Below are 27,611 nucleotides of genomic sequence, written 5' to 3' on the forward strand. Positions count from 1 at the left end.
AACTGCAGGCTTCCAGAATCTGACCCTTTCCGTCCCTCCCGACTCCCCCCAGCCTCTTGGCCTCACTTTATGCCCACAACACTGCTGCAGGATCCCAGGCTCTCGTCCATGGTGTCCCTGCTCCTGCCGGTCTGCTACCCAGCTAGGCCTGCTTCTCCTGATGCTGTAGCTTCCTCTCCTGAAGCCTTTATTTACCAAGCCACCCCCAGATTAGTTTCTCTTTGTGCTCCCAGAACACCTTGGGCACATGTCTACAATAGCACTTACCTCATTGTTCCAAGTGCTTCAATGACACATTTCTGTCTCTTTCTCTAACCAGTAGTCTGTTAAGTGCAATGATGCATCTAAATGGGTCAGTGGCACAGGAAGAAGCCAGTAAAGATCAAAATATATGTACATTTATTTTTAATTAATCATTCTTATTACTGTTTCACAGTGTACATAATAGATGCATATAGGAGCAGTGTATGTGTAGCAGTACATCAAAGATACATTAGCAATATGTATTACTGATGCCTGCCCTAGGTTGTATGTTTCCTCAGAGCAGAGATGGTCCCTTATTCACTTTTCAATATCTACTATATGATTTAAAAATGGTTGCTAAACTAAGAGCAAGATCCAAGCCCTCCTCCCTTGCAAAGAAGACTGTGAGCGGCCTGGCACAGTCCACCAGTGATAACTGTGTGACCCCTGAGGTCCTAAAGATTCAAAATAAATGAGTGAGATCAGGACAGTTTTTGAAAAAATGAATTTTTGCTGCTGGAGATAATTTTCTTCCTCAGTGGTGGGACTCCCTCCTGTTGAAGGAGTTATCTCAGTAGACCGCGTTGGAAGGGAGTTTGTTCAAGAGCTCTGGCTTTGGCTTGTTATTTTTTTAGGCCACAGCTTGTTTCCAAAATCTGACTTTCACAGCACATTATAGATGTTTGGCAGAACTGGATCCATCCTTCCTTCCTTCCTTCCTTCCTTCCTTCCTCCCTCCCTCCCTCCCTCCCTCCCTCCCTCCCTCCCTCCCTCCCTCCCTCCCTCCTTTCTTTCTTTCTTTCTTTCTTTCTTTCTTTCTTTCTTTCTTTCTTTCTTTCTTTCTTCCTTTCTTTTTCTTTCATTTCTCTCTCTAAATGAGAGGAGGGAGATAGACAGACTCCTGCATACACCCGACCCAGATCCACCTGGCAACCCTGTCTGGGCTGATGCTGGAATCGACCGAGCTATCCTCAGCACCTGAGGCCACTGCTCGAACCAGCTGAGCCACTGGCTGTGAGAGTGGAAGAGAGAGAGAGAAAGAGAGAAGGGAGAGAGAGAGGGAGAGGAAGAGAAGCAGATGGTCACTTCTCCTATGTGCTCTGACTAGGGGTCGAACCCAGGACATCCACACGCCAGGTGGACGCTCTATTCACTGAACCAACCAGCCAGTGCCAGATTCATTCTTTTCACTTTGCCAATGTAATGATGGCCAAAATGTCTTTTTGATAACACTCACTAACATAATTTTGAATGGCTGTTCTTTTGTAATTCCTAAGTAGATTTCTAACCTTTAGGAAATAATTTAAGTATGAGACAACCTGAGAAAAAATAATTCTTTGAATTTGGAAAAGAAAGAAATTTATATCAATACAATGATTACTGAATAAGAATTAGATTTATGGCCCGACCAGGCGGTGGTGCAGTGGATAGAGCATCAGACTGGGATGCGGAAGACCCAGGTTTGAGACCCCGAGGTCTCCAGCTTGAGTGCAGGCTCATCTGGTTTGAGCAAAAGCTCACCAGCTTGGACCCAAGGTCGCTGGCTCGAACAAGGGGTTACTTGGTCTGCTGAAGGCCTGTGGTCAAGGCACATATGAGAAAGCAATCAATGAACAACTAAGGTGTCACGATGAAAAACTGATGTTTGATGCTTCTCATCTCTCTCCATTCCTGTCTATCTATCCCTCTCTCTATCTCTGTAAAAAAAAAAAAAAAAAAAAGAATTACCTTTATGGAAAATAGTTCCTATTTCATTTTATGATATGTAAATCGAAGCTTTAATCACATTTTTTTAGGAAGAAAATATGACAACTTACACTATCAATGTTTCTATTGAAAATACAGGTGTATTTTTCTCAAGTAAAAACTGATTTATTTTATAGCATTATAAAGTCTGAAATTAGTATTATTATTTATATGATTTTATATTGCACCCTGGCCCTAAATCACAAAGTTAAATTTTTTTTCTCTATTATATCACCTGATTCGATTCACTTAAATGGCTGAAATCTAACTGGCATTAAATACAAAGCTATAATTATAAATCAAATAACTTCTCCCAAAAGGCAGCTTTATGTCTCAGAATGTTTTTCCCTAAAACATATGTCATACTTTATTTCAGAAATCACAGCTTTGATTCATTCAGTGTTTAAATATTTAACAGAATTTATGTCCTTTCTGACAATTTTAGTTAAGAGCTGGTATCACTTAAAATGTCAAGGAACTACAGTCTTGCAGATGTTATACAGATGTCTGTTTTAAGCAGTATTACCAACTCAATAAAAAGGCATTGTTAGCCAATATAAAGAGGCAAAGAGTTATGACTACAGAACTATATAGTAGTATGAACCATGGGGGCCAAGTTTCTAGAGACTCAGTTGTCCTTTTTATGTGCCTGTGATTTTATGCCTATAATCTGATTCATCTGTATTTGGATATTTGTACTTGTATTTGGCCACTTGTTTCTTCAGCCTTATCAGCATGTGTCCAAAGGAGGCCACAGTTTGTGCAAAATTAGCTGCCAGCAAAGAGTAGGGGTGGGGGGAAGTGTTTGTGAGAGAGGAAGTGTGTGCTTATAGGTACTCTAAGATCTGATGAGAGCCGAACCCTTCAAAATATCACTAAGTATAATCTCATTAGCAGAAATACCTTTATGTCCCCAACATCGTCATCCTATTAGAAAAAAAAATTAAGTCTTTTTGTTTTACAGATAGTCTCTGCCAACACATGAACCTATTGGATACATTTAGCTGTTTGAAATAACAATAAATTCATTAAAAGAAAACACAACTATTTATGACTTTCCTGTAAGTGCTACCAGAGAGACTGTTAGACCATATTTCATTTTCAACTGATGATTTTGTGCTCAACTAGCCCAACATGATAAAAGGATCAGCAAAGTGGAGACTCCTCAGCTTCAGGTCTGGTCTAGGCCTGTTGTATAAGCATGACTTCACCTCTTTGACCTCTGTGGGCCTCAGTTCACCTCATCTCTAAAGAAGGGGAAGGAAAAGAGAGCCAAGGCCCATTCCTATCTCATCGAAGAGGATTCTATATGCCCACAAAATGCAAATCTCTATGAAGTTAAGGTTATTTCAGAAGAAGGTTTTCTTTTTTCTTTTTTTATTAAGCGAGAGGCAGTGAGGCAGACAGGCAGACTCCTACATGCACACTGACCAAGATCCACCCAGCAAGTCCCTTACGGGGGTGGGGGTGTGGGGAGGAATGCTCTGCCCATCTGGGGCCACTGCTTTTTTGCTCAGGCTACCAAGCTATTTAGGCCATCAATGCCCTGGGGCCAATTTTGCTTGAACCATTTGAGCCCTGGCTCCAGGCGGGGAAGAAAGAGAAAGAGAGAGGGGTGGCGCAGCAGATGGTTGCTTCTCCTATGTGCCCTGACTGGCAATGGAACCGGGGATTTCCACATGCCGGGCTTGACACTCTACCACCAACTGGCCAGGGCCCAGAAGGAGGTTTTCTTGAATTAATGAACAAACATTAAACTTAAGTCTGTATCTGAAACACAGAAAATTAGAAGAGACCAAGCAAAGATGTGAAGTGGTCGATTATGGATTACAAACCCTATATGCCAGGGCAAGATTCAATTTAGAAAGCATGTTGTATTCTGAATGAAAACCACAGAAGATGCTAAAAAAGAACTAGATGGCGGAACAAGCACACTCCCGAAGTTTTCACGTTGTATCTTTTGGCGGCAGTGCTACACTCAGGGCACGGAAACGTTGGAAACACCTTTCTCCCAGAGACCCTCTTTTCTCCAGTATGTCCAGTCTGTCTGTAGGCCAGTCACCCCTTCAGTCTCACGTCCCTGAGGCCCACCCATCACTGCCCCTAAGGCACCACCCAGTCCACTTAAGGTGGGGTGGAGAATCGAAGACATTCGTCAGTTGCTTAGGGATCAGCCACTATGGCAGCGCCATACAGATTTTCCTTCCAGAGGAAAGACTGAGTAACCTGTGCAAGTTAAACAGTGCTTTTCATCTTGGCTGCATATGGAATTACCTGAAAAGCTTTTAAAAATACTGCCTGAGTCCCATAACAAACAGCCCTGATTTAATCAAGTTAGCAAATAACCTGGGCAAGGGGACATTAAAAAAGCTTTCAGGTGACCCAATGGCACAGTGCTGAGAGCTAGTTGGAGGCAGAGCCCAGCAATGTGTCTTCAAAGCCCAGGCCTTTTTAGTGCCACACAGATATTTTTACCCCATTATGCATTACTTATTATAATGCTATCATTATTTTACCTGTATAAATGATAAACCTCTAACCTGATTATAAATGTTTGTGGTTTAACATTATAATTGGGAAGTTTAAATAAATTAATTTATTAAAAGTATTCAGAAGAGGCCCTGGCCGGTTGGCTCAGCGGTAGAGCGTCGGCCTGGCGTGTGGGGGACCCGGTTCGATTCCCGGCCAGGGCACATAGGAGAGGCACCCATTTGCTTCTCCACCCCCCCCCCGCCTCCTTCCTCTTTGTCTCTCTCTTCCCCTCCTGCAGCCAAGGCTCCATTGGAGCAAAGATGGCCCGGGCGCTGAGGATGGCTCCTTGGCCTCTGCCCCAGGCGCTAGAGTGGCTCTGGTCTCGGCAGAGCAACGCCCCAGAGGGGCAGAGCATCACCCCCTGGTGGGCAGAGCATCGCCCCTGGTGGGTGTGCCGGGTGGATCCCGGTCGGGCGCATGCGGGAGTCTGTCTGACTGTCTCTCCCCGTTTCCAGCTTCAGAAAAATACAAAAAAAAAAAAAAAAAGTATTCAGAATAGCCCTGGTTGGTGGTACAGTGGATAGAGCATCCCAGACCTCCTAGGTCACAGGTTCAATCACAGGGTCACTGGTTTGATCCCAAGGATGTCAGTTCAAGCCCCTGTCAAGGCACATATGAGAAGCAACCAATGAGCGCACAACGAAGTAGAACAATGAGTTGATGCTTCTCTCTCTCTCTCTCTTTTCCTCTCTCTCTCTCAAAAAAAAAAAAAAAAAATCAATGGGGAAAAAAGTGCTTAGAATATCCCTAACACCTGGCAGGTGTTATGAAAATGTTAACTATTTTTTTTATAATTGTTGTGATGTTTTAACATTAATAGTATCTAACATATAATAGGGTAGCCACTATAATAATGTACTAAATTAAAATTCTCCTAGAGAGAGAAATATTTTCTTTTATCTCCCTCAGTTTCTCCTACACTTTTTTCCCTTTCTGTGATCAATTAGTAAGCCAGAAACTAGATCTCCTTTAAAATTTCATTATCCATGACTCTTTCCACACATACATTCACATACACAATTCTGACATCCCCAATGTCATGAAATGTGAACTGCACCACGTTCATCCCCTGAAAGGAGAAATTCTTCCTGCTAAAATTAATGTCGCCCTAGATACTCTTGTTAGCAAGACCACAAATCAAAGCCAGAATGGATAAAGTTGTTTAAATTTTCCTTTTCTAACACAAAAAGTAGCTGGGGATATTTAGCTCCTCAATATTTTAAAGAGGAATATTTAGTAGTAACATTAACCAAAGAAGATAAATGACTCCTTGGTGTTTAATGTGCTGGTTCACACTTCATTTCTGAAAAGAGAAACAAGGAAAAATCAAAACTTGTGTCTTGATTTTTTTCTAATAAATTATTGATGTATGTACTCACACTAAAAGCCAACTAAAGGTTTATCAATAAACATGAAAAGATCTTAAACACACTGATAATATTCATTTATCTTACCAACATTTACTAAAAGCATGTGACCTACTTCCTGCCTGAAGTCTGCCAGTAACAAAGGTGAAAATGATACTGTAACTGTGCTCCATACACTGTGTACATTATCCCGTTAAACCCTCACACCAATCACGTGAGAACAGTGCATTTCTGGGCCAACTGCTGAAGAAATAAAATTGCCGGAACTGGAAAGAGGTGGAGAGATTCACACCAAAGAGGCCATAAATCAAATTAAGGAACTGGTCTTCAACATAATGAATTATCAGAATGTTAAAGTAATTGTCTTATTGGATTGCTAACGTAAGCATGAGTTAAACTAATAAATACTTGTGGTCAATGACCTCAATATTAGTGGCCTCCCCCCACCAACTTTGGTCCTATTAAAGGGACAAATGTACTGTTTAAAAATATAATTATGTTGAGAAACTATTTTTAAAATATCCTTTTTAATTGAGTAGTACCCGACCTCTTAACTTTTTATAACTATGTGGTTTCAAGGAACAAAACTCCTACCTGATTTCAGCAGGAATTGTATTATTGTGAATGTGACCATGTGATGCAGTTCTATTTGGTTGGAAAGCTGGATGCATTACTCCATTCAATTCGCATGATAATTGTGGTCTTCTGACTGCAGCTTGTGATGGTGTGCCACAGTTGAACCCCAAGGCTACTTGCAAACTATAATTTCATCAGCAGAAACTGAACAAAAGGAGGTTTTGCTGTCTATTGCAGGCCAATGGATCGTGCCTTGCCTCAGTTGCTCGGACAACAGAACCTGTGACTGGAGAGAAATAACTTGGCAGCCCCACAACTGCCAGTACGATGTCCTAACTAAGCCTCAGCTGCAGCAGTGCCTGGGAGGAAGGAAGGTAGGTTCTGGACCTGGTAGGGGAAGCCTTTCATGTCCACCTGCAGTCTCCAAGGCCATCGGTCCTATCCGCTAGACCATTTCCTGCTCTCTCACTCTGCAGAGAACTAACAATACGGCTGGCTTTTTGAATTGTGTAAATTTTATCATAGAAGAGCCTTCACAATTCTTGCTCAAAAAACACTCAATGATTTTCAAATAAGTCTACTTGACAGATGGAGGATATTAAAGTCATGTCCTGTGCTGATCCAATTCCATGCTGGTTTTCTCAGCATAAATTGGTGAGAGCTCAACACGTCTACAGACAGTTGGCAGCGCAGAGCAGCTGGCCTGGGCAGCTGCAGCCCCAGCGAGGCGCGGCCGTCACCGCGGACATCTGCAGCTCGCCCCGGGCGGCGCAGTGATCCTGCACGAAGACTCGCTTCTGCGGGGGCTGACCAAGTGCATGGCATTGTCTTTCCACACTAACCTTCCTGATTTCTTTCACATTCCCGGGCAGGCCTCCCTTGGACCGCCTTAGGCTGCTTTTCCTTTAGTGCGGCTTCTAAGCTGACCTGTCGGACACGCAGCGTCTCCTTGCTAGGCGCGCTGGCTGCGTAGGTCCCAGCAGAGCTCTCGCACGTGCAAACTGGGCACACATCCTGAGATGCTTGTTCCCGTGGAGTAAGTAAGCCTTACCCAGACTTTCAAAGCACTTTTTACTAGATGAGTATTTCCTTAAAAAAAGCCATTTGTAAACTCTCACACATGGGCAAGATAGAGTTCAAAAACTGATTTTTTGAAAAAGCTCTATGAATGCATAAAGAAAAAGGCACCGGACTGAATGGAGTCCAGTTTTTCAGATTAGGCTTAGTGTTCATATTTTCTACTAGCAAATAATTTCAGAAGGATGACTGACGGGTGAGGGGCAAGGAATAGGATGGACGTCTACTTCATGGTGACTGCAGTGTCAACACTCTTACCTTCATGACTGAGACTGTCTTTAAAGTAAAGCCGAATTATAAGTTACTTTTTTAAAAAGAAAGGAAAAGAAAACATTTAGAAATGTCTTAACTGCCAGTTAATATTATTGTTAACTGAACATTGATTCTGTACAGGAGCGATGCTGTTTTCTCACACCTTACGCCCAACCAGACTGTCAGCTTCCTGAGGGCAGGAAACGTGTGGTGATCATTGCCATAATCTCACTATTGGCACAACTTTTGATATGTAATAGTTGCTTAATAAATATTTGTTGAGTAAACAGATAAGCTAAAGTCTTGTTTATTTCGAATCCTAGTTCCGGGAGGTCGATAGTGTATCTGTTCTTTTCCACTCAAGAAAATCAAAGCTCAGAGAGATGAATTCGTTCATGAGGACGCATGTCTGTGAGTGGCTACAACACAGGCATTTTTTAACCACCAACTTGGACAATCCAACCTTTCTATCTTAGAAATGCAGGACTGGAAGCAATGAACATAGTTGTTGCCATAACAATCAGACTTCTCTAAACTCTTTCAGAATACCATTTCGACCTCAGAATTTAGAGGGTTCAGGAAAATTCCAAAACGTCACAATCTATTAACATGAAAGGGAAGAGACGTTAATTTAAGTTCATCACTAAATTCCATGGCTTTGGACATGATGTATATATTTTTTTTCTCAGACTCATTTTCTTCATCCGTAAAATAAGAAGTCTACACGATCTAATCCTATGTGGTAGATTAATCAACTTTGTAGAAATAAAAAATACTTCTTTCCTGTCTATGTGAAAATACCATAGACTGAGTAGCTTAAAGAGCTATTTATTTCTCACAGTTCTGGAAACTGAGAAGTCCCAGATCTGGGTGCCTGCTTGCTGTGTCCTCACAAAACAGAGAAAGAGTTCTAGTCTTCTCCTCTTCCTGTAAGGATCACCCTCCACCCTTGTGACCTCATCTAAACCCAGTTACCTCCCAAAGACTCCACCACCCATGGGGGTTAGGGTGTTAGTATATGAATTTGGGGAAGACACAAACATGGAGTCTCTAATACGGTCTTTGCTAATGTTAAGGCTATTAGCAACGCTACAAAGGTAGTGGTGAGAAAAAGGGAAGATCACTTTTTTCTACCCGTTAGACAGATAGAATACTTGCAAAGTCTAAAAGTAAAGGCTCACGTTCAGATTAGGTGATCTTGGCAAAGACTAGCTACCTGACGTCTTAGCAGAAAGGACTCATCTTGGTGATTTTCCTAGGGCACAGTTGTCCTTCAGACCAGCATGCCCTGAAACTCACATTTGCCAGCACACCAGCAATGGTCCTACAGAGTCTGTTTCGTTTACAAGAAGCTAGTTTATTCTGTACACAACAGGGAAGCATCGTGCATGTTAAGCAGAGGACTGGCAAAACCAAAAGGAGGAAGCCATCCAGTAGCATCCTGGGGGAAGGAAGAAATGGCGCTGGGCAGGCCGGTCTGTTCAGTGGAAAAGTTCACTAATGCAGCACTGAGGAGGCAAAAAAGGAGGAGGATAAAATATGTATAAAATACACCCGTCGATGGAAAAACTAATGTACACATGCTTGCATACACAGAACGTTTCTGGAAGTAGCAAACAGTCAAGCATGATTACATAAGTGGAAAGGAACGGAAGAGGGTGGGTGGTGACAGCACTGGCTTCAGGTTTTTTTCCGAGGCCTCGTGCAAAGTGAAAATGCAGAACCTGCTGTTCAAAATCATTAAGAATGTCAGTGGCCTTAAACAAAACACTAGAGCACCTGGATATGATAGACATCTACAGGACATTTCATCCCAAAGTAACTGAGTATACATTTTTCTCCAGTGTACATGGATCATTCTCAAGAATTGACCATATGTTGGGCCACAAAAACAACATCAGCAAATTCAGAAAAATTGAAGTTGTACCAAGCATATTTTCTGATCATAAAGCCTTGAAACTAGAATTCAACTGCAAAAAAGAGGAAAAAAATCCCACAAAAATGTGGAAACTAAACAACATACTTTTAAAAAATGAATGGGTCAAAGAAGAAATAAGTGCAGAGATCAAAAGATATATACAGACTAATGAAAATGACAATACGACATATCAGAATCTATGGGATGCAGCAAAAGCAGTGATAAGAGGGAAGTTCATATCACTTCAGGCATATATGAACAAACAAGAGAGAGCCCAAGTGAACCACTTAACTTCCCACCTTAAGGAACTAGAAAAAGAAGAACAAAGACAACCCAAAACCAGCCGAAGAAAGGAGATAATAAAAATCAGAGCAGAAATAAATGAATTAGAGAACAGAAAAACTATAGAAAAAATTAATAGAACAAGGAGCTGGTTCTTTGAAAAGATCAACAAAATTGACAAACCCTTGGCAAGACTTACCAAGGAAAAAAGAGAAAGAACTCATATAAACAAAATCCAAAATGAAAGAGGAGAAATCACCACGGACACCGTAGATATACAAAGAATTATTGTAGAATACTATGAAAAACTTTATGCCACTAAATTCAACAACCTAGAAGAAATGGATAAATTTCTAGAAAAATACAACCTTCCTAGACTGAGTCAAGAAGAAGCAGAAAGCCTAAACAGACCTATCAGTAGAGAAGAAATAGAAAAAACCATTAAAAACCTCCCCAAAAATAAAAGTCCAGGCCCTGACGGCTATACCAGCGAATTTTATCAAACATTCAAAGAAGACTTGGTTCCTATTCTACTCAAAGTCTTCCAAAAAATTGAAGAAGAAGCAATACTTCCAAACACATTTTACGAAGCCAACATAACCCTCATACCAAAACCAGGCAAGGATGGCACAAAAAAAGAAAACTACAGACCAATATCTCTAATGAATACAGATGCTAAAATACTAAACAAAATACTAGCAAATCGAATACAACAACATATTAAAAAAATAATACATCATGATCAAGTGGGATTCATCCCAGAATCTCAAGGATGGTTCAACATACGTAAAACGGTTAATGTAATACACCATATCAACAAAACAAAGAACAAAAACCACATGATCTTATCAATAGACGCAGAAAAGGCTTTCGATAAAATACAACACAATTTTATGTTTAAGACTCTCAACAAAATGGGTATAGAAGGAAAATATCTCAACATGATAAAGGCCATATATGATAAACCATCAGCTAACATCATATTAAATGGCACTAAACTGAAGGCTTTCCCCCTTAAATCAGGAACAAGACAGGGTTGTCCACTCTCTCCACTCTTATTTAATGTGGTACTAGAGGTTCTAGCCAGAGCAATCAGACAAGACAAAGAAATAAAAGGCATCCATATCGGAAAAGAAGAAGTAAAGGTATCACTTTTTGCAGATGATATGATACTATACATCGAAAACCCCAAAGAATCCACAAAAAGACTACTAGAAACAATAAGCCAATACAGTAAGGTCGCAGGATACAAAATTAACATACAGAAGTCAATAGCCTTTCTATATGCCAACAATGAAACAACTGAGAAGGAACTCAAAAGAACAATCCCCTTCACGATTGCAACAAAAAAAATAAAATACTTAGGAATAAACATAACAAAGAATGTAAAGGACTTATATAATGAAAACTATAAACCATTGTTAAGGGAAATCGAAAAAGATATAATGAGATGGAAGAATATACCTTGTTCTGGTCTGGGAAGAATAAATATAATCAAGATGGCTATATTACCCAAAGCAATATACAAATTTAATGCAATTCCCATCAAACTTCCAATGACATTTTTTAAAGAAATAGAGCAAAAAATCATCAGATTTATATGGAACTATAAAAAACCCCGAATAGCCAAAGCAATCCTAAAGAAAAAGAATGAAGCTGGGGGCATTTCAATACCTGACTTCAAACTCTATTATAGGGCCACGACAATCAAAACAGCATGGTATTGGCAGAAAAATAGACACTCAGACCAATGGAACAGAATAGAAAGTCCAGAAATAAAACCACATATATATAGTCAAATAATATTTGATAAAGGGGCCAACAACACACAATGGAGAAAAGAAAGCCTCTTCAATAAATGGTGCTGGGAAAACTGGAAAGCCACATGCAAAAGAATGAAACTGGACTACAGTCTCTCCCCCTGTACAAAAATTAACTCAAAATGGATCAAAGATCTAAACATAAGACCTGAAACAATTAAGTACATAGAAGAAGACATAGGTACTCAACTCAGGGACCTGGGTTTTAAAGAGCATTTTATGAATTTGACTCCACAGGCAAGAGAAGTGAAGGCAAAAATTAATGAATGGGACTACATCAGACTAAGAAGTTTTTGCTCAGCAAGAGAAACTGATAACAAAATAAACAGAAAGCCAACTAAATGGGAAATGATTTTTTCAAACGACAGCTCAGATAAGGGCCTAATATCCAAAATATACAAAGAACTCATAAAACTCAACAACAAACAAACAAACAATCCAATAAAAAAATGGGAAGAGGATATGAATAGACACTTCTCCCAGGAAGAAATACAAATGGCCAACAGATATATGAAAAGATGCTCATCTTCTTTAGCTATTAGAGAAATGCAAATCAAAACGGCAATGAGATACCACCTCACACCTGTTCAATTAGCTGTTATTAGCAAGTCAGGTAACAGCAAATGTTGGAGAGGCTGTGGAGAAAAAGGAACCCTCATACACTGTTGGTGGGAATGTAAAGTAGTACAACCATTATGGAAGAAAGTATGGTAGTTCCTCAAAAAACTGAAAATAGAACTACCTTATGACCCAGCAATCCCTCTACTGGGTATATATCCCAAAAACTCAGAAACATTGATACGTAAAGACACATGCAGCCCCATGTTTATTGCAGCATTGTTCACAGTGGCCAGGACATGGAAACAACCAAAAAGCCCATCAATAGATGACTGGATAAAGAAGATGTGGCACATATACACTATGGAATACTACTCAGCCATAAGAAATGATGACATCGGAACATTTACAGCAAAATGGTGGGATCTTGATAACATGATACGAAGCGAAATAAGTAAATCAGAAAAAAACAGGAACTGTATTATTCCATACGTAGGTGGGACATAATAGTGAAACTAAGAGACATTTATAAGAGTGTGGTGGTTACGGGGGGGGGAGGGGGGAATGGGAGAGGGATAGGGGGTGGGGAGGGGCACAAAGAAAACAAGATAGAAGGTGACAGAGGACAATCTGACTTTGGGTGGTGGGTATGCAACATAATTGAACGACAAGATAACCTGGACTTGTTATCTTTGAATATATGTATCCTGATTTATTGATGTCACCCCATTAAAAAAATAAAATTATTTAAAAAAAAAAAAAAATCATTAAGAATGTCAAGAGTTCAACAGCAGCATAATCAACCAAGCCCAGGACCCAAGCAACTGCCCAGGTCACGCACCATGAAGACAGCTCGGTAGGAAAATGGGTTTGGTGAAAGGTGAAGCTATCTGTTTAATGATTCATACGTTTTCATTATTTACAATGTGTGAACATTTTGTAAATCAAAAAAATCTATATTTTAACTGGTTGTATAAATCAGAATCGGGGCAGAAGCAGTGGACCTGCAAAGGAGGAGAAGCCTAGAAAGATCATTTATATGATACTTAGAATCACTTGGCAATGTGCCGGCAGGTGCACGTGCTGCTGCACCACACAGTATGGCGTTTACAAGGATAATAATGAAGCACCTGTTCTTTAAAGAAGCTCCGTTTATGAAAGGAGTAGGTTAGCATAAGGTTTTCCTGCCCCTCTAGTTTTCATTTTCTAGGAGAAAAATATAAATATGCAAAATGATCCTGAAGCCCTTATTTTTCATCCGTGGGGCTATTAAAGTTCTCATCCTACACAGAGTTCTCTAAAGCAGCATTCTGTTTGAAAGACAAATAAATGTTAAAGCATAAAAATTACAAAATTAGAAAAAAAAGTAAATATTTTAGCTATTAAACATCTTATATTCTGATTTTTTTTTTTTGGAACCCTTTAAACCTTGTCAAACATTCAAGAAAAGAAACATAATATTTGAGCAACAGTAAATGAAAATTCACCTCGCATATAAATGAAGAAGACAGGGTCATGGAATAGTAAGAGCCTCAGACTGCAACAGTTTTGATCCCATTAGCTAAAGTGACTTTTTTATTTATTGAACCCATCTGAGTAACCATACTAACCTGTATCAGAAACCTTGCAATATCAGTTATTCCTATCATATTACCATAGCGGAAAGTCCAGAGTTAAGTTCAAGAATACTTTTATAATAACTTTTATGATGTCATGTTATTCATTCATCCAGCTTTTGTTGAGCAAAGACTCTGTTCTGGTCCTGGATGGTTTGCTCAGTGGTAGAGCGTTGGCCTGGCTACAAAAAATTATATAGGAATCTTTATTTTTTCCCTGTAAAGAATCTATGGTGAGATCAAACTTAGTGCTTTCTTTGATTCCCTTTACTGGAGAGGACAGAAGATGGAGAAAACAGGATGGGCAGGGACCCAGCCAGTGCACTAGAGATAATTCCAACTTCCTCATTTTTTTCATATGCTCTAATTCATGCGTCTTGGATTATGTAAAAATGAGGACCTACGTAAACATTCAAATTCTAATTGTATAATGCCTTACTAACCTGAAGATTTACAATTGATATGTAAATCTCACGGTTTAATACTTAGAATCCAAAAGTTTCAATATTGCCAAGAATTAATAGTGTGAACAGGTCATGCTACAAAAAACAGAACTTGATTTTGTATCCTAACTGAGGCAAGCTTCAGCCTCTGGGCATGCATTGAACTTAGTTGTCTATCTCCAAAGAATCAGATAAAAGGGCAACAAAGTTAGACTGGGCAGGTGAGAATTATTGGAAATGATGACTTGAAAATTCAAATTGTGTGATGCTTTATTTAGCATTTCTCTCCAAGTAGTCACTTCTCTCCATTGAATTTTCTTGTATTCTTAATACGACGTTTTACATCTTTTTACTATTGTTTTACGTTGATGAATGCAAGACCACACTTGGACACGCATGCCCACCTGTGAGGAAGGAACCAGACACACTTTGGTTGAGATTTTAAAAAAGGTTCAAGGCCCTGGCCGGTTGGCTCAGCGGTAGAGCATCGGCCTGGCGTGTGGGGGACCTGGGTTCGATTCCTGGCCAGGGCACATAAGAGAAGCGCCCATTTGCTTCTCCACCCCTCCCCCTCCTTCCTCTCTGTCTCTCTCTTCCCCTCCCACAGCCAAGGTTCCATTGGAGCAAAGATGGCCCGGGCGCTGGGGATGGCTCCTTGGCCTCTGCCCCAGACGCTAGAGTGGCTCTGGTCGCAATAGAGCGATGCCCCGGAGGGGCAGAGCATTGCCCCCTGGTGGGCAGAGTGTAGCCCCTGGTGGGCGTGCCGGGTGGATCCTGGTCGGGCGCATGCGGGAGTCTGTCTGACTGTCTCTCCCCGTTTCCAGCTTCAGAAAAATACAAAAAAAAAAAAAAGGTTCAAGTTTCTGGTGACTTTGGCTGGGAACCCCAATGGCTCATGAGCAGGACCATATTTTCTCTACTTTAGTCATTTTCCTGCACTTCAACAAGGTGAATAGGATAGCAGTCTGTGAAAGATAGATGAAATAAAATTTCTCCTGGAAGCATGTGTACCCCGTGTCTATGGCATACTTGCTTGTGTATGGAGGGCAGGTAGACGTGGGACCCCTTTTAAAGTAAACATTTATCCAGATATTAGTTATTTTAGTTTTAGGTTTTGGCATGTAGGTATAGGTTTTGAGATGTGTAATCATGTTGAATCAAAGCAAAATCAATTGAAAAATACAAGCTATGTTTTCAATTATATTCTCACACATTTCTCTAAATAGATACATACCTTTTATACTTAATAAACTCTGAATGGAGCATTTGTAAAAATTTATCAGAGCATAACTTTAACTATAGTGTGAACTATATGGGAAATAGTTTAAAACTATGATACTCACACTTACAACTAAAAAAACTTAAGGGCAGCCCTACCACACTGAATTAAACAAGCCATTATTTTATGTGTCAGATGAAAACATAGGTCAGAATTTAAACCACTAATAAAGTATTCGAGAAAAGAGTGCAAGTGGGAAAGGGAGCTATAAAAAGGGAGTATTTACTGAAAGTATTTAAACTCAGCTGTTAAAACAGGAAACGTAACTTACATTTTAAAGTAATGTTTGCCAGTTAAGTAGTGTCTTAGAGTTCAAGGTGTTTACATTTTTGAAATGTGGCTAATTTGTAATAATATGTTCTAATATGTAAATTCCATTATAGTTACAACGGTTTGGTCAGTGTTGCAGGTCCGTTTTAATTTTTAAAAAAGGGAGAATGAAAGAACAGGAGGGCACCTCACTCTCACCAGGAAAGGATGCTCACCAGGTACATAACGCCCACCGTCCATGTGGAATGGCAAGTAGATAAATAAATGTGTCCCAAGCAGCTAGATCTGTGTCTAGGTAATATTGTTTAGCTGTTTTTCCCCCTTTTTTGTTGTTGCCAAATTTCATGGGTTTCAGAGTGACTTGCCTAAATGTCAATTTACATTTGTTCTTGACCCCAAAGAGCAATTTGGTTGGTCGTCTCTGGCCAATTTAATCAAAACTCATCATTAGAAAACATTTGATGTAATAACGTTACATTTCACAGAGAGATGTTTGTTGGGCTAGATTTTTACCATGTCCTAAATATAATGAGCCATCTTATCAGTTTTAACTTGATATAGAGCCGAATGACCCCTTGCCTCATTTAGAAATTGACATTTTTCTTATGAGGGCCATGGTGCTCAATCATGGGCTTGCTTATCAGAATCACTGTGAGCTATATAAACATATTGACTATGCTTGGCCCTGCATTAGACGTAGTGAATAAAACTCCCCTTCACCTAACTTTCATTCCCTTTAATTGCAGATATGAGAGCTCTCTAATAGGCAGACACTGCCTAGATTAACGGACAAGTAGCTGTTATTGCACTCCTATCTGATTTCCCCTCTTGGGAAGGTTCCAATAAATTTCGGGGCTGAGTACAGTTGGCATCTAATGCACTTTGTTGAATCTAAAGAAATGTCTTCACTTCTGCAAATACTGAAGTAGAACCTAAGCAGGAGGAAAGGAGGAAGAAAGAAATGATTTTTTAAAGGTTTTTTCCCCTGTCTAGTAAGTCTACATATATTCAGTTCTTATCCAGCCTCAACAGAGTAAAAGGCTCTGAGAATCTAACAAACTCCAGACAATTTACTACCTTTATTGATTCAACCCAGATAGCCACCAATAATTTTCTTTTCACTTCTTTATAACTTGATTTGCTAAGTTACTTTTGATGATTCAGATAAAGGAGGTAATAAAATAAAATATTTGCATGTGTAAGTATCATTGTTAGCTCCCTTCATTCATGATAAAACAAAATGAAATCAGAAAAACATTTTATTGTATATTTAAATCAAATATTCCTAAAATCTTGGTTCTATTTCCACTAATAAATGATATTTCTTGCTATTATTTATTCCAGAGCCTCTATTTCTCTACAAATAGAAGATTTTTTGTGCACCATGTGGATTATAAATTAGCCTTTCATATACTTCACACTTTTGCTAATTCACAGGTGGAAAATCTAATTTTAGAGCTTAGCTTTTCCTCAGAAAAACTTAGCATGTAAGAGACTGTTGTGAAGACTAGCTAAGTAGTCATCAAACTCTTTTTCTCTTCTTCCTGGCACTTAGCTCAACTGCATTTCTCAGTCTCCCTTCAAATTAGCTGTGTGGTCACATAACTGAGTTTTAACAAATGACCTGTGACAGCAGTAATGTGACCAGCTCTCAGGCTGGGCCCGTAGAAAACCTGGCAGCCCCTCACTCCATCCCCAGTTGGATATTGATGCCCAAGGAGTTCTTAGAAATCATAATTGAAGAAGACATGGTCCCATCATCCTCGGACTCTGAATGACTTTCCTGTCCCCATCCCCACACCTACAACCCCACTGCCTATAACCAACAGGACTGTTTTTCCTGAGGCAGAAATAAACCTCGATTTTGATTAAGCCACCTACATTTAGGGGCTCAATTTGTTATGACATTTAATCTATCCCATCTAATATAGGGACTATAACTGAGAAATTAGAAATAAAAGTAAAGATAAACAATTTTATGGTTTTTAAATATACTGCTCACAAAAATTAGGGGATATTTTAAAATGAATATGAAGCGATAAAAAAAGAAGCATTTGATTTTTTTATTAAACAAGAACATCAGAAAAGCAAATGACAAGTCAAAGAAAGTTGTTTGTTTGATTATGCAAATGAGATGCAAAATTAACTTTTATTTCATTGGTGAAAATGCACTATACAAAAGGCTGTAAGTACTGGAGTATCTGCATGTTCCTCGACCCCCTAATTTTTCTGAGCAGTGTAAGACAATTTGAAAATAAGTGTCAAGCTTTACTAGAGCCCAGGAACATGATGTGCTTCTAGGTCCTGTGGTCCAACAGGACGTGTAAAACAGTGGGGGAATACCAGCCCTTGTCTACCTTGTGATGGCACACTCACGGTGAGTCTCGGGAATGGGACAGATACAAACGTTTTCTGAACACGTCTGTCTCCAGCTGACGAGCTGAGATCCAGGCTCATGCGACACATTCAGACACAGATGTTGATGGAGACAGCCTCCCCTCATTGCACTGTAGAACCAGAACAGAGATGCTGCCCAGAAAAATGCAATTCAATCTTTGGCATCAAGTTGCTCCTGGAATCTGAAATGCTGTTTAGCCATTTCCTCTCCTCTCTGACATGCTCTTTAAATGAAATGATGACTTGAAAGTGTCTAGCAATGCGCTGGAAGGCACGTGGGCAGCGCTCTAAACCACTGCTTCCTTGCCTATGTCTAATGCTAATGCACACCATAGTGTGCTTACGGTGTGGCAGGAACCAAATAAGCATTTTAAATCTCATCAAAGTCCTCGAAGGTGGTGATTTTATTATTCCCGTGTTACACATAAGGGAATGAACTTTTGCACAGGTTCCATAATTTGCCTCGGATGATCTAGTTAATAATTAACAGTACCTAGAATTCTGAAACACGGCTCTTTGCCTCTGATATGGTTTTGTGAACTGCATCTTTGGATAACTCATGGAAAAGACTGGAAATCTAGATACTTTTTTTTCCTCTCTCACTTACATGCAGCTACTTTGATTTTATTAAACCTCTGCATCTTTCTCTCTATAGCTCACAATGCAGGTGCCTAGTGATCTGACTGGCTGCCTGGAGAAACCCTAGGAGGGTTTGAAATTTAGTATAAAAGCTGGATCTTGAGACAGCTCTTTATGGTATTATAAGATGAATTGTGTTCCCACCCAACCAAATTCATATGCTGATGTCCTAACTCCCAATGCCTCAGAATATAACTATATTTGGAGAGAGGGCCTTTGAAAGAGTAATTAAGGTAAAACAAGGTCATATATGTGGACCCTAATTCAATATGACTTGTGCCCTTGTGAGACAAGAAGATTAGAATATAGACACAGAAAAAAGACCATGTGAAGACACAGGGTGAAAAAGCCACCTACGTACCAAGAAGAGAAGTCCTCTGAAGAAACCAACCATGCAAATGCCTTGAACTTAGATTTACTTATTTATTTATTTATTTATTTATTTATTTATTTATTTATTTTTTATTCAGTAAAAGGAGGGGAGGCAGAGACAGGCTCCGACATGCGCCCCGACCGGGATCAACCCAGCATGCCAACTAGAAGGCGATACTCTGCCCATCTGGAGTGTTGCTCTGTTGCTCAGCAACTGAGCTCTTTTGAGCACCTGAGGAGGAGGCCATGGAGCCATTCTCAGCACCCGAGGTCAACTCACTCCAATTGAACCATGGCTGTAGGACAGGAAGAGAGAAAGAGAGAGAGAGAGAGAGAGAGAGAGAGAGAGAGATTGAGAGAGAAGCTAGAAGGGAAGGGGTGGAGAAGAAGATGAGCGCTTCTCCTGTGCGCCTTGACCAGGAATTGGACCCAGAACATCCACACACCAGGCCGAAGCTCTACCACTGAGCCAACTGGCCAGGATTGAACTTGGATTTCTAGCCTCCACAATCATGAGAAAAAGATTTCTGTGTAAGCCACCCAGTCTGTGGCAAAATGTTAATGGCAGCTCCACAGACTAGTGCAAATAAAGTTGTATAATTACTACTGTCTGAAATTAAGAGCTTTCCTGATTATTTAAAGTTGCCTTTCAAAAATCGGAAATCCCTGTTGGAAAAACAAACAAAACCATTTATAGATCAAGTCCAGTAAGAAGAATTTGAAGTGATTTCACAAATTATTTTTTATACTGGAATCTGATTGCCCCAGATGGAACGCGACTGAGAGTATCAGTAACTGAAGCCTTGACACTTTATGTTATTCAGTTTAGCATCTTAATGATGCTCATGGCAACAGTATTTGATCTGAAGGCAAATTGCAGATGCTTCCTGGATTTCTTCATATAACTTGTGTAATATACTTACCATGGAAAGGTAAACCTTGGCAGATTCTCACTAGATTCACAATGGATGGACAAATACGATAGTGCTTGAGAGTTATGGCAATGACTACTGTTAAAATCAGAAGTGTGTGCATGACTAATGAAAACAGAAATCTCAACAATGAGAGAAAACATGGAAGAACCAAATAAACCTATGCAAAGACATTCAAAAGGACTGTTTCTAACAAAGGTCCCTTTGATTTTCAGTTCAATAAATATATATATATTTTAAGTCTGTGCGTTGTACTGTAAGGAAAGTTAGAATTTATTAGACATCGACCCTGACTCTGACCTCAAATACTTCTTAACAGGGTATGAGAAAAGAATGACACAGACACAAATAGCCGTAATTTCTTGTGGTCTTTGACAAATATGTGTAATGGAAATAAACATTGTAATGAAATCAGGACAACGAAGGTCGTTCTGACTGGGGCATGGGACATTTGTGTGAGGTCTGCAGATTGCGTAGCATTCACTCAGGTGGGTTTGCAGAGGGAGGAGCAGGTGGGTTAGCACAAGGATAAACAGATGCTCTTGAGTGCAAGCATGCTCAGTGAAAAAGTAGGAATCTGAGAGGAAGTGTTGAGAGGACAGGGCCATTGACCCTGCACTTGGAGTTAAAGGACCTGGGTTTGAGTCTTGTGTTCCTCATTTACTAGATTTATGACTTCAGTCTCCCTGAGTCTCAAACTGCTCCCCTGTGACACAGAAATAATGATTCAAACCTTACAATTTTGAACATTCAAAGTGAGTACCCTGTGTGAAACCTCCACCTAGCAAAGTGGTATGCAATAAAAATTCAGCAAATGTTAGCTGAACTTGAGGAGGCTAGACTTAATTCTAAAGGAAACAGGATCCAATAGGGTTTTTGAGACTGAAAGTCCGATGACCAGGGGGCTAGGCATTTGGAAATGTGTCCCAGTAATACTATGTGTAGAATGAACTAGGGGCAACCATTGTGCAAGGAGGAAGACCCATTAGGAAAGCATTATTGGCCCTGGTGGTTGGCTCAGCGATAGAGCATCAGCCTGGCATGTGGAAGTCCTGGGTTCGATTCCTGGTCAGGGCACACAAGAGAAGTGGCCATCAACTTCCCACCCCTCCCATTTTTCTCTCCCCCCCCAACCCTGCAGCCATGGCTCATTCGAGCAAGTTGGCCACAGGTGCTGAGGATGGCACCATCGCCTAAGGTGCTGAGATAGCTCAGTTGCCGAGCAACAGAGCCACAACCCAGATGGGCAGAGCACTGCCCCATAGGGGGCTTGCCAGGTGGATCCAGTTGGGGCATGTGCGGGAGACTGTTTCTCTGCCTCCCTGCCTCTCACTAATAATTTTTTTTCAAAAAGAAAGCATTATTAATAACAGCACAGCTTTGAAGCAATGGGGTCCTGAAACAGAGCTGTGCTGAGGGGAATGGAAGGAGAGGATGGATGTGAGAGACTCCCAGGGTAAATGGCACTCTGGGACACAGATAGCTGTTCAGAAAATCAGCAGCTCCTAGTCCTATGGCTCTTTTGTCAAGTAATTGCATGACCTCTACTGGGCTATGCAATCTTTTTGGATTCAAAGTTTTCTCATCTATGCACTAAAAAAAGATTAGAAAATCTCTAAGTAGCCTTAGAACACTAAAATACTTCATGCCTATTAGCACAAGGAAAAACAGTGCTAAAAGAAACTTGTTAAGTTGATTAGATGAGAAAGTAAAAGCATAAGGGAGCAGAGAAATAAAGACAACATGAGGCAAAAAGCTTTAAACAAGCGAGTGTGTCAGTAGAGGATGGTATTTCTAGGAATAAGGAAGAGAGGAAAATAAACAGGTTTGGGAGAAAAAATAATAAATGTCATTTTTAACAGTTTGAAGGGCTGTCCTTCAAACGCCTAGATTTTGGGGCTTAGGAATATTCAACAAATTATTTTATATTATCTCCCATACTGTGTCAACATCAGATTTGAAAGCAAATACTTTTTCTTTCAATTATAGATTCTTTTCATCGGAGATTCAACCAACAGAGGGATAATGTACTATTTGATTGAAAGGCTGAACGAAACCTTGCAGGAATGGCAGAAGGTGCATGGCACTAAATTCTATCACAATGTCAATGGTGGGAAGACTCTGATCAGTTATTCCTACTATCCTCAGTTCTGGATAAACCCTTCACTGAGACCAACGTTTGAAAAGGCACTTGGGCATCTCTTGCAAAGGTACAATGGAACTATTATGAACAGCGCAGTGCCACATGCACTGATGTTTTACTAGCAGTCATAATTGCTCACTGTATATCAAATGTGCTGAAAAGCTTAAAGCCCAAGTAATGTGGCTGAAAATGAGTTGGAAGTGACAAGGAGTCCTGTGATCAGGATGCCTGATACGGTTCAGTGAAATGTGAGGCAATGCTGTTAAAATGTTTACCATCTGTTCCAAGGCAACATGTCTTGTTTTTTTTTTTCTGGAATTCAGATCAAGTCCTCTGGAGAATTCGGGCCAGACTGTGTTGGTCATTGGTGGTGTTCAGTGGCTTAATTCCAATCACCTGCAAATTATTCACAACGTTCTGAAAAGGTACATTTCTGCAACAATAATTGTCATTAGTATCCCAAGTAAAAAAAAAACAAAAAAACAAACAACTCTGGATGTGACTGAGTTTTATCAAGATCTTATTTAAAGAGAAACTTGTTTAGAATTAAGTACTTAAAGTCTAATTTAAAATATTTCAAAATACCTTTGTATCCAATCAGAAGATGGCTCTTCAATATTCAAATTTACATTTATAAGAGCTCAAAACATGCCCAGTGACACATAAAGCTATCCACACGAAAAACTAAATTATATCAAATCTATAAAATGAGACATTAGTCCTAGCTGCCATTTATCACATTGCGAAGAAATTCCACTTCTTTATTTATATAAACTCATGACTTTATAATTCTAATTATTTCATAGGGAAAATCTACTCAATATCCTTGTGATCATCAAAACTCTGGGAATTGGATTTCACCTGCCAGTGGATGGAGTGCATTTTCTAACACAGGTGAGGCGTTTCCTCCGGGCTGTGTGAACTTCGTGCTTACTGTCTCTACTGGTGTCTACAAAAGGATGAGAAGGCACTACATAATAGCCAGCGACCTTTATAAAAATCAAAGGAGATCATATACTTATGGGTTATGATTTCAAATTAGTTAGAATTATTCCTGGGCCTTGGCCAGTTGGCTCAGTGGTATATATAGCATTGGCATAGCATGTAGATGTTCTGGGTTCAATTCTCAGTCAGGGCACACAGGAGAAGTGGCCATCTGCTCCTCCTCCCCTTCCCATCCTCCTTCTTTCTCTCTCTCTCTCTCTCTCTCTCTCTCTCTCTCCCTCCCCCAACCATGGCTCGATTGGTTCAAGCGCATCTACTCCAATGCTGAGGATGGCTCCATGGAGTCTCTGCTTCGGGTGCTAAAAATAGCTTGCTTGTGAGCATGGTCTCATATGGGAAAACCATCAGCCCCACATGGGAGGTTACTGGGTGGATTTGGGTCAGGGCGCATACGGGAGTCTGTCTCTCTATTTCCCCTTCTTTCACTTGGAAAAGAAGAAGAAGAAAAAAGGATTATTTCTGGAGAGAAAGAGACTATAACCCATAATGTGTTGTAAATGCTTTGAGTTCATAAAAGAAGAAAGGTAGAGCCAAACTATGAAAAAATAACTCAGGGTAGATAAGAGAGATTGTGCTGTAAGTGTCTCCCTACCCGACTAACATTTCCTATACCTTTAAAGACTCATGCTGAAACCACAAATGAAATTGTCAATATCAGTGAGTACTTTGGGAGAGAGAGGCTTTTTTTGAAGTTTGTTGACTGATTTCTTTAAAAAGAATTGTCCTTGAAGTAGTGTCATGAGCTTTTCCTCTGGTGGGACATTCATAAATGAAGGGAGTTAGAAGCCTCCGGCCAGTTCTTATAGATAATAGTAAATTAGTCTCAGTGACGTCACGGAAATGGCGCCGTGAGCAGCGCGTCCGACAGATCTCCCCAAAATCACAACAAATTTATCAACTAGAAACAGAAAAATTTATCCTCGGAGCATTCCGGAGTTCCACACAAACTGAAAGTGAAAGGACTGTTATCACTTGAATCTGAGAGATGAGGGTGTGGAGGAAGCTAACTACCGCAGAGACCTTCATTCAAGCCGCGGAGGGATTGCGCCTGTGGTGAGTCGGCCCAAACTCGGGAGCGGTGAGCAGCCGCCTGCGCGCGCCCGGTCCAGTTGCAGAGCGAGCACCGCTAACGTTCCCAGCGGCCGCGCACTGCGAGTGAGAGTCCCCAGCCACCGGTGCCTGGAGCACCCCATTTGCGCGCGTGCCCTGGGCATCCTACACGCCCAGAGCGCCCTACTGGCCCGCACACCCAGGGTGCCCCATTATCCTGCGCCGGTGCGCCCCAGCCGCCAGCGGCGGGGCCAGCAAGAGAGGTGCCAGGGCGGTCTTCCCTACTTGGGAGATTCTCTCCGTGGGCGGGGCACCTCACCCAGCCATTCAAGCTAACAATCAAGCGTTGGGGGAGGGGCGTGCAGGCAGCCTGAAATACCTTCGGGAGCACAGCTGCGGACCCAATCACTGAAATTAGCTTAACCCATGAAATCTGCGCACCCATGGGCTCTAATTGATAAGATCTCTCTCAGTTCAGCAATACAAGACAAGAGGCATGATATTTTTTAGTGCCTCTCGCTAAAGGGGCGGGGGCAACTTTTGATTGATAGAGCCTCCATATTCAGGGATAAACGCTAACAAGAGGGACTTGGCAGATAATAAGATCTATATACTACACTAGTCGCAAGCAGAGACTAGTGCCTCTTCTTCCCAGCCAAAACAGGCTACAAAGTGTGGAAAGCCTGGGTTGAGTGGTCCAACTGAATGCTAGGCACTGAACAGTCACCTTGACAACAATTGACTCCCACCCCCGCCTGATTACACTGGAGGCTCAGACTGCCAGAGCCTTTCCCAAAGCCTTGCGCTGAGTGGATAGAGTGGGGATTTCCTAGCTCTTTGAGCCTCTTACTCCCCAGGCAGAAGCAGTAGCAGCCTTATAGCTGGATCACCAGGCTGCTAATTCAGGAAGGGGAGACTAGGAGAGAGACTCCAGGAAAGCAAACTCTCTCATCATTGGACCCTGCAAACGCCAACAAGCCTTGACTACCAGCAAGACTAAAGCCAATTATATGACATTGCCATAGAATCCCATCAACTGCAAATCCCTACCTAAGTGTGACACAGGGGCAGAGCCTGGGGTACAGAGTCACCGACCAGGAAGAGGGAGAGAAAAGAAAAAGGAAGAAGTTAACCTCTCAAAATCAAGAAAAATCCACAGACTTTACAACTTGTTCCACTAATTTTTTTTTTGCTGTTGTTTGTTTCTTCTATCTTATTGCCTTTATTATTATTATTTCTATTTCCTCCACCTCGGTCCTTCTATTCTCTGCCCATCTTATGCTTCCCTTTTCTTGAACTACACTACCCATGAGTGTTACATTTTATTTCTTATCTTCATCCTCACCCTCCTTTAAGGTTATACTCCAAAACACTTAACTCTCACTCTCTCCTCTTTTGTTTTTTTTTTGTTTTGCTTTATTTTGGTTTTTTTTCTCTTCCTTTTTTTTCTTCCTTCGTTTTTCTCTTTTTCTTATTTTTTCCTTTCTATTCATTTTTTCTTTTCTCGTTTTACTTTTCCTCCCATTTAATCCTCAATCACGAACAAATTAGTTAATTTGGGACTCAAGGGTTTTTGTTTGGTTTTATTTTTCTTTTTCGCTTTTGTTTTTGTTTTTTTTTTGTTTGTTTATTTTTGTGGCATTTTGGGTACTTTTTACGTTGCTTTTTAACTCACTAGCATTCCTCCCAACCCAAGGTCTCCATTGTATTTAGTCTTCGCTCCACTTAATACAACAGATTTTTACTTATTATTTTTATTTTTTTCTTCTTTATTATTCTTTTTTTTTTCTCCTTTTTTCTGGTTCCCTCTTATCCCTCTCATTATATCTCTTAGTTGACCATCACTTACAAGCAAATCATCTTATGCTTGTCTAGGATTTTCTTCCTTTTTTTTTTTTTTTTTTCATTTAGTAGGTCCCTACTCCCTTTTTTTGCCCCTTGAACTCTTCACCCCAAATCAGGCCCTCCATTATAGGCAGTTTTTGTTCCATTTAGCATAATATAATTCACAGGTCATCACGATATTTCCCTGAGGAGGGGAGAGGAGGGAAAGAGAAGAAAGAAAAAAGGTGGAAATAATAAATTATTACTGGTTTTTTTTGTGGGGTGTTTTACCTTTTTTTTTTTTTTTTTTTACTTTTTACTCTTTATTAATTCTAATTAGTGCTATCAACAAGACCACCCTCAGCTGCCAATAAGAAAGAGGAAATCGAATATTATGGATACAAAAGAAAGAGAGGTAACACAAATAGATGTGGAAAAATCTATGGAGAAAAGACTTAACATATTGGAAGCCTTGGAGCTAAATGACAGAGAATTTAAAATAGAAATCTTAAAAATACTCAGAGATATACAAGAAAACACAGAAAGGCAATTTAGGGAGATCAGAAAACAACTCAATGAACACAAAGAATATATTACCAAGGAAATTGAAACTATAAAAACAAATCAAACAGAAATGAAAAATTCAATTCACGAGCTGAAAAATGAGGTAACAAGCTTAGCTAACAGAACAGCCCAGATAGAAGATAGGATTAGTGAAATAGAAAACAAACAACTTGAGGCACAACAGAGAGAAGAAGAAAGAGACTCAAAAATAATAAAAAACGAGACAGCTCTACAGGAATTGTCTGACTCCATCAGAAAGAATAACATAAGAATAATAGGTATATCAGAGGGAGAAGAGAAAGAAAATGGAATGGAGAATATACTCAAACAAATAATAGACGAGAACTTCCCAAGCCTGTGGAAAGAACTAAAGCCTCAAATTCAAGAAGCAAACAGAACACCGAGTTTTCTTAACACCAACAAACCCACTCCAAGGCACATCATAATAAAGATGACACAAACCAATGACAAAGAAAAAATTCTCAAGGCAGCCAGGGAAAAGAAGAGTACAACATAAAAAGGAAGGCCTATTAGATTATCATCAGATTTCTCAGCAGAAACTCTACAAGCTAGAAGAGAGTGGACCCCAATATTTAAAGCCCTGAAAGAGAGGAACTTTCAGCCAAGAATACTATACCCATCAAAGCTATCCTTCAAGTACGAAGGAGATATAAAAACATTCACAAATACAGAAAAGATGAGAGAA

The 27,611-nt window shown here is 40.2% G+C and overlaps 1 protein-coding gene across 1 annotated transcript in view; it reads left to right on the plus strand.

Moving 5' to 3' along the window:
* Window positions 1–27,611, plus strand: part of CPED1 (cadherin like and PC-esterase domain containing 1) — a 316,192-nt gene that overhangs the window by 250,115 nt on the left and 38,466 nt on the right. The window contains exons 17-20 of the mRNA XM_066362558.1: window positions 6,702–6,838; window positions 22,309–22,529; window positions 22,786–22,887; window positions 23,269–23,356. Of these exons, the coding sequence (XP_066218655.1) occupies window positions 6,702–6,838; window positions 22,309–22,529; window positions 22,786–22,887; window positions 23,269–23,356 (548 nt within the window). The remainder of the gene's footprint in view (window positions 1–6,701; window positions 6,839–22,308; window positions 22,530–22,785; window positions 22,888–23,268; window positions 23,357–27,611) is intronic.

This window comes from Saccopteryx leptura, chromosome 2 (genome assembly GCF_036850995.1).
Source record: "Saccopteryx leptura isolate mSacLep1 chromosome 2, mSacLep1_pri_phased_curated, whole genome shotgun sequence".
NCBI classification, from domain to species: Eukaryota; Metazoa; Chordata; class Mammalia; order Chiroptera; family Emballonuridae; genus Saccopteryx; species Saccopteryx leptura.